This window comes from Juglans microcarpa x Juglans regia, chromosome 6D (genome assembly GCF_004785595.1).
Source record: "Juglans microcarpa x Juglans regia isolate MS1-56 chromosome 6D, Jm3101_v1.0, whole genome shotgun sequence".
Classification (NCBI taxonomy): domain Eukaryota; kingdom Viridiplantae; phylum Streptophyta; class Magnoliopsida; order Fagales; family Juglandaceae; genus Juglans; species Juglans microcarpa x Juglans regia.
In genome coordinates this window covers 1,660,939-1,669,633 of record NC_054604.1, presented here as the reverse complement: position 1 = coordinate 1,669,633, position 8,695 = coordinate 1,660,939, and the positions used below count along the sequence as shown (strand labels likewise).

The 8,695-nt window shown below is 31.1% G+C and overlaps 1 protein-coding gene across 1 annotated transcript; it reads right to left on the bottom strand.

Moving 5' to 3' along the window:
• Nucleotides 1-225: 225 nt before the first annotated feature.
• Nucleotides 226-1,935, bottom strand: LOC121235305 (cytochrome P450 71A1-like). The gene is made up of 2 exons (XM_041131641.1): nt 973-1,935; nt 226-840 (listed from the first exon to the last, which is right to left on the bottom strand). The coding sequence occupies exons 1-2, from the start codon at nt 1,921-1,923 to the stop codon at nt 226-228; spliced, it is 1,566 nt and encodes a 521-aa protein (XP_040987575.1). The 5' UTR covers nt 1,924-1,935.
• Nucleotides 1,936-8,695: the final 6,760 nt, after the last annotated feature.

Below are 8,695 nucleotides of genomic sequence, written 5' to 3'. Positions count from 1 at the left end.
AAAATAAAATAAATAATTCAACTTTTTCAAATCTCAAAACAAAAATAATATTAAAAGTATATTCTGACAATATTTTATTCAACTTTCAACTTTTATTTCAACTTATCTCATCTGCGAAAACAAACGATACATAATGATTCTATGCATGTATATATCACATTCAAATAGTTTTCATTTAAATTATTAACTTGTAAAGCGTACGTTATAGTAATAATAATATATAGGTCAAGGATTGTATGGAATTGGTACAACGTGAAGAGGAACTTTCTTCTGAATAGCTAGCCCGAAGATCTCACTCATGTCTAAATCCTCCCCTTTTACTCCAGCGGGCAACTCCCAATCAAACCAGTATAAGAGGTTGGCCATAGCATATTCAATCGTTGCAAGCCCGTAAGAAACACCAGGACAGATCCTTCTCCCACCGCCAAATGGGAAGAACTTGTATTCTTGGTCTATAGAATCAGCTAAGTTGTTCTTCTCAAATCTCTCTGGAATAAATTCCTCTGCTTTGTCCCAAACTTTGGGATCCCTTTGAATGGCCCATGCATTGATATACACTCTTGCTTTTTGAGGAATCTCATATCCTCCAAGTCTAGTTGTTGCAGATGTTTCTCTGGGAACCAAGAGAGGCGCAGGAGCATGCAGTCGAAGCGTCTCCTTAATGACACATTTAAAGTATCCCATATGATTGACGTCATTCGCATCTATCTTTGATTTCTTTCCCACCACTTGTCTGATCTCTTGCTGCACTTTCTTCATGATATGAGGGTTTCTCATGAGCTCTGTCATTGCCCACTCCATTGTTGTCCTCGAAGTATCTGTTGCTCCCACAAACAGGTCCTGCATGCAAAGATTTTAAGATGAAAATTAAAAAAAAAAAAAGCTTCAGCAAAACGACGTGTGCGCGCGGATGTGTTTGTTTGTGTATGTGTCATAGACATGACACTCACAGAGAGAGAGAGAGAGAGAGACCAGTAGGATCGCTTTGATGGTGGCTCGATTGAGATCAAAACTTTGTGAGCCATTAGCTTTAAGCTGGAGAAGAATATCTAAAAAATATCGCTTATGAGAAAGGCTGCTAGAATCTGTTTTCAACATCTCTTGCTCCTTAATCGCCTGCTCCAAGAACGCATCTGCCTCTTTGGAAGTCTTTTCCAAACTCCTCATCATGCCCAGAAGCTCATCCATCCATCCCAGACAAGGAAAATAGTCTCTGAAAAAGAAGGTTGGAAATGCCAAAACTAGCTTTACAGACAACTCCCCCCATCTGCTCTTACCTCCTTCTCCTTCGTACCTTTGTCCGAGAACAGACCGACATACTATGTAGTTCGTGACATCAAGCAGTAACTCAGTTAGATTAATCGATCCCTCTTTATGATCTAGACATGAACGTCGTATCCTCTGGATCAAAACATCAACTTCTTCGTCCCTCAGGAACTGTTGCGATTGCACTCGATGATGACTAAGAAGCTCTTGAACACAAATCTTCCTGAGCTGTCTCCAGTATTCGCCATAGGGCGAAAACACCAAGTCTTGGCCTCCATTGAAGCTGATATCTACAGAAGTTGGTCTTGCGTGATTCGAGAAAACAACATCATTGGTCTTCATAATTTCTTTGACCATTTCTGGTGAAGAAACCACAAGAGTTGGAACACTTCCCAAACGCAAGAGCATTAGGGGACCATATTTGTTAGAGAGGGATCTAAGAGAGCGATGTGGGAATGTGCGTATCTGATGGAGGTTGCCAATTATCGGTAATTTTGGCGGAGATGGAGGTAACTTGAGATTGCTAACTCTTGTTGATCTGTGCTTAAGCAAAAGAAGGAAAAGGGGAAAGAAAAGGAAGAAAATCAATTGTGCTGCAACTCCATGATCATGTGGCTCTTGCCACAGTGACTGCAACAATGGAATCAGAGCGGCCATTTCCTCTACACATGAAACTAACAAGCTAGCCTGCTCTTAAAGGATATATGTATACACGTACATATATATAATGGCACCTTGATACGTACCTAGCTTCATCGAGTCAAAGATCATACGCCAATGCATGCATGGACCAGCACAAAAAAAAAATGTTTTTTTTTTTAAATATTTTAAACTTGAACAATTAATGATCCTAATTAAACTGTGTTCAGTTTCAAGCTAAGTGGGTTCCCAAGTCAAGGATTCCTGCTGATAGGTAGAGATAGTAACAGCTGGAATCAATTCTTAGAGTATTCTCATTAGTTCGGTTAAAATTTAGATAATGTGCGTTAAAAAGATCCCAAATTAGATTGGACATCTCTAAATCAATTTAGATTTCAGCTACAGTGCTTCACCAAATATAACTAATTATAATTGCTTCATCAAATATTAAAATATTAGTTTCTCACTCCAAGCAAACAAATTAAATTAATTAGAATATAATTAACATTTAACATTTAGAATATAATTATTATTATTAACATTTATTTAAACTTTTTTTTAATATTAATTTAACTAGAATACAATTATTATTAACATTTAATAATACTTTTTTAATATTAATTTAATTAAAATATAATTATTTTTAACATTTAATAATACTTTTTCAATATTAATTTAATTAGAATATAATTATTTTTAACATTTAATTAGTAGAACTACAAAATGTGATAAAAATAAATTTAATTAATTAATTATTAAAATAATAATATTTTATTATTATATAGAGAGTAAATAGATAATTTAATATAGAGATTAAATTTAAATAAAATAGATAAATATAAATTTATGTAATATTAATTAAAATTTAAAGATGTATTTAGTCAATCTAACGAAAATGGCTCTTAGTTGTACAAGATTGAAGACATATTTAGTCAATCTAACGAAAATGGCTCTTAGTTGTACAAGATTGAAGACACTAGATCGATGATGGTACGCGTCTAAATGATGAGACGTACCGAGTCAAGTAAAAGGCCGCCGTACCTCATTTTAAAATATATAAAGAATTAGTTCGATCCGAGATCACCAAATTACAACATGAGCGCAGCTAGCTAGCTGGAATTAACTAATTAAACGCTTTCATTTTCTTAAATTGAAAGACGTAAATTTTCAATATATATATATATATATATAAATTTAATTATAAGCGATTATTAATATGTACACTTATTTAATATGATTAATCAGAAAATAAATTTTATTAAAAATAATACTAATTTAAATTTAGAATATAAAGATAGTAATATTAATATACAGATTGATACGTAAACTTATTTGTATGTAAAAAAATTATATATATATATATTGTTTTAATTGGCCTGCCATTAATTTGTAAACAGGACGAGTCATTTAATAAAGTTTTTTGGTCCTTAAAAACTACATGTAATAAAGTTTGCCTACAAACTGATCTCAGAAGGAGGCCGCCGTGGAGGACCTCGATGATATTCTATATATAGCTTGCGAGTAGCAAATTAATTATATAAAAATATATATATATATATATATATATTATCATGATTTATATCTTAAATGTCACTACAAAAAAATTTCTTCTTATTTATAGTCAATTTTTTCTTATGAAAATAAGTATTTCTTATGACAATAAGTATTTCTTATTAAAATTATGAATCTATTTTTATTATAAATAGTTATTTTTATCGTAAATAATTTATTATAAATATTTATTTTTATTATGTATATGTATGCAGTACAAGAAAACTGCTTATTTATAGTCAGTTAATTTCAATAAAATGATTATTTACAGTTAAAATGAGTCTATTTTTATCATAAATAATCTTTTTGTCATAATTAAATTATTACAAAAATCTATTTTTTTTTGTAGTTACGTTGCAACTTGAGTTTTGAATCAAATCCTAGCTTAAGCAACTGCATGGCCGCCCGCCTAATTAAGGAAATTACAAGGCTAGCTGGCCTGGTGACGAGGCAGCTTGAGATTATTTCCTCGCGAAATAAGTGCATGCATGATTAATTTATAGATGATGATCTAGTTGAATCTTTACTTGGTCGCGCCCGTCATTAAGAGGCTATATATAGCTGTTGAATATATATTTATATATAGCAAAACAACTGTTGGGAGTTTCTTTCTTTCAATTCAAACTTTAATAATTGAGGCTGGCCTGTACGTCATGTAGATCATCGATCGAGCAAAATATATAGTCAAATAATATAATAATATAATTATTCAACCAATATATATATATATATATATATATATATATAATAAACGACATAATTAAAGATGCATATATATGTATCCACGTACGTACTAATTAATTAAACATGTTTTAACTAACATACATATAATATATGTCTCTGTACTTGAGCCCCCCAATATTGTGCATGTAGTTTGCTTAGAGCCTGAAAGAAAACCCTTTTTATTTATTTTATATGAAAAATCATATTTATCGGTATTTAGTGTGGATAGTCCTTTACATGATTATTAAAATGATATATTTGATTCGCAAATTTAAATATATATTTTTTTTGTTTTGTAAATTATGTCGTGTCAACTCAGGCGTGATATAAAGATGGTCATCATGTATACATGATTGCTATACATCAGTCATTATTCATTCTCACATCTCACACTTATAATTTTTTTATAGAATGTGAAATGTTTTTTATAGAGTATGTGAATTTTTTTCATAAGATATAGAATATGAAGTGGTGAATAGTAGAATAATTTTTTGTATACATATATACTTATTTTATATATAGAGAGAGAGATAGATAGATAGATTACTGGCTGGCTAGCTAGCTAGTTGTGTATTTTGAAAGTAGAATATAATTAAAGGTCAACTGTAATATACACTCGATCTTCAGCAATAATATTAGATCTTTTATCCAGTACTACAATATATACAAACATATATATATATATATATATATATATAAGAAATACGAGAATCCATCATATATAAAAAGCCATCGTTTCTTTTTAGGTCTCGTGACATGAGATGACATGAATTGGTAGTGGAAAAGTCTGAAATTTGGATATTGGCCTAGGCCACTTGATCACATATTCACATTGATATCTGCAGATACATATTTTATATAATCTGTATTTATTCATGAAAGAAAAAAGTAATATTCTTTATGGCTATCACAAAATTCAATTCATAATTTAGGTACGAAGAAGGCGGCTGATCTCATCAATTCTTAAAGAAAATTTTTACTTAAAGTTATGAATACCGTTTCCATTAAAACTTTGAAATAAAATATTTCGATATCGGTATCGTTTTGAGATAGTCTATATATAGATAAATTAATTATATATATATAAATTATATTTCAAAATAACATCAATGCAAGTTTTAAAAAGTTAAAATACATATTTATAAAACTCAATAATACTAATTGTAAGTTCTCAATCCAATTAAAAAAAAAGTACTCATCATCATCACGAAAATGAGAGTAGGGATTTGATTTTCAGTCCTCGAGAAAAAAGAATTAAAAAAAATTAAGAAAATAGTTTTTAGATGTAAAAATTAGAATGAAAATTATAAAAATACATTAAAAATACAAAAATATAAAGTTTTGGTCGGTACACTGAAAACCAACCGGTATTGACCAAAACACATCAGAATGGTTGGTATTTGACCCGGTATGAAACCCCTATCTCACACATATCAGCACTGGTACTGTATTCAAAACATTGATATCTGCACCACACACCAGCTTTTATTTTTTTTTATTTTTTTTATTAACAGATATGTAGTGTACAGATGATAAGTAGAAAAACTCATTTTTAAATAGTAATATATATCAATTATTCAAAATAGAGAGGATAAGGGCACTTGTGATGGCATGCTTGCATAGGGACGTTGCTTATTTTGAACTTAATCAATCTTTTTACTTGAAACGTTGGGCCAAGTAAGATTTTAAAAAAAGAAAAAATATTTTTATCAGTCACTATTTACCATCTCACACCATCGATCCTATAAAAAATACTCATACATTGTATGAAAAATACCATCACACACTATCATAAAAAGCTATTGGTGTGAAGTGTGTGTTGTAAGTAATTGTTGATTTATAACAAAACTCTTAAAAAAATAATCACTTAAGTAAAATATTGGTCATCACCTTCGTATATATGCAATCAAGTATGTTCTTATTATTCTTGAATCGGTCTCTCCGGATGAATTCCTCCACTTTTTCCTCCACCTTTTAATAAATTGTCCCGAATCTTGGAGTCCCTTTGAATGGCCCATGCGTTAATGTACGTTAAACGCACCTACGCTAGTTGCTTTATAACGGAACATCATATATATATATATATATATAGCAGTACTTTCAGATCGATGTTTCTCTGGGGAATCAAGATCAGATGCACACGAGCGATCGAGCATTTTAAATAGCCCAAATGTTACACTTTCTAATTCATGAAATTAGGGTTTCTCATGAGCCATGATCAGCTGTGTCTTTGACCACTCGGTTGTTGTCACAGAAATATTTGCTGTAATTCCCACAAACATGATGATCTGATGTTTTCAGATTAAAAAAGCAAAAAACACTATGAGCATGTGTCTGTTTGTGTATATGTATGTTGATCTTGTGTACGTGTATCGATGCCGTGTGTCGGTTGTTTTTGTGTGCATGTTAAGACAATAATTAATCTGTATTCTTGCTCCTTAATTAATTGCTGATAAAGAATACATATCTACCTATTGTATCTAACCTCAGACCCTTCTGAGCACGTCCCCTAATTCCCTCGACCAATGTCCCGATCGTACGATAGTTCATCCTATATTTTTTGAACTTTTTCTTTTGTATTTTTAATCCATTTCTTCAATATTCGTCTTTCTTTAAATCCATATGCAATCAAGGCCCAAGGGAAGTCTTTTTCTAACATATAGTGCCTCGCAATTACAAGAAATCAATTACATGATATAAAGATTTAAGTAGTTTGAAAATGTATTTACATCTACAAAGCTACAGATGATTTTATTATTTTGAGAAATAACATAATATATTTTTTTTATTGTCTAATTTGTATATCTTTAATAGTTTTACGTCATCTGTTAAATTTATTTTACTATAAAATTAACTTTCCAATGTGATATACCATATCAAACTACTTTATTTTATGAGTTTATTTTTATAAACTCTGCTTTTAGCTAAAACATTTATCTACATACATACATATTTCATTGAGCAAGTAGACGGGTGGGTACCCTATACACCACCAACTCATTTTTAAAAATAATAAAAATACGTACCCAGCCAATTTACCTTGCAGTAGGCCACCGCTTGCGCCTACAGGACAACCAGATTAGGAGTGTAACTGATTCAGTTCGAATCGAAAAAATCAATCGGACCGAATAGTTTGGTCTGGACTAGACCAAACCAATAAAGAGTTTGGTCGGTTTCAATGCTTACCCCTTGCAAAAATAGTAATCGGTCTGGTCTTGGGGTGTGGTTTTATTAGATTGGATCAGATCGAAATCGACTGAATCACTTACATATAAAATTTTTAAATATATATTTATATATATAATATTATTTTATATAGTAGTTATATAAATTAATTATATAATTTTTATCTAATTTATTACCATTAACTATATAAAATGTAAACTAATACATGCTATCAATTATCTTAATGTCAGATATAGGTTTTTCATTTTGTTGTTATGTTGCATTTTTTCCTTTTCTTTAGAGCAAGAAAATATATAATAATTTGGGGCCTTAATAAGTGGTGGGGCCTGAGGCAGTTGCCTAACTCGCCTACCCCTTAAGCCAGCCCTGAACTAAACATGAGATCGGGACAAATTAAATCGCATAAAACGGATGTTGAACGTGGCACATATCCCTTTGTACCACAACTGGCCCATGGACTATGGAAACCAAAGATATAAACTCACGCGTAGCGGCGTAGGGTAGAGATAAAATAGAGGAAATGTGTAAAGGAAGGAATGGAGGCAACAAAGGAGTAGGGTTTTGAAAGAGATGAATAAATATATATAAGAGTATTGATAATGGACTAGTCAAATACTAATGCATGTCTAAACTTTAGCTAGATGTGAGAAAAAATCTCCACATTAGATTAGTCAATAGTTCAAAACTTAAGATTTGAGCTACAGTAAATCTTGAGTGCTCTCCAAATATGACGAGTTACTATTTATTATGAAAAATAATATTTTATTATTTCATCTACCTCACTCTCTAACTAAATTTTAGACTTGATAATGGCCATTGCCAATGCTCTAAGAGATAGAAAACAACATAGTATTATAAAAGTAAAATGTTTACAAAAATCGATCAAAATGGGAGCCCGAGACTCTTTATTTGTAAAATACTCTCTCAATTGTTAGGCCACTCAAATGGTTATCACTTATATTACAATTTTAAATATATTTTAGATTACATATTAGAGTTGGAGTTCGGAAGTCAGATCTAACACCAACATTGACTCTAACTTCGACTCTGACTTTAACTTTTTCTTTTCATTTTGGAATAACTCTGATTCCAAACTCTAATTTTTCCAATTCTAAATGGGAGTCGGCAGAAGTTTTGCACACCCTTACCTAAGAGTAATCAATCGGTCCAGTCCGGTTTGAAAAACAGATAGATTGTAATTTCAGTACATAACCTATCCAGACGAATTGCTAGACGTCGAGCGGGCAAGAAAAGCGGGCCCTTCGAGTTGAGTCACTTACTCGGAACATATTGCAATTTGAAAGAAAAAAATGATTTTTTTTTAATATAT

Bases quoted from the DNA above. Each gene is read 5' to 3' on its own strand.
- LOC121235305 (XM_041131641.1), bottom strand. From the start codon at position 1,923: ATGGCCGCTCTGATTCCATTGTTGCAGTCACTGTGGCAAGAGCCACAT. The intron at 841-972 runs GTCTCTCTCTCT...CTTTGCATGCAG, and splicing joins CCATCAAAGCGATCCTACTG to GACCTGTTTGTGGGAGCAAC.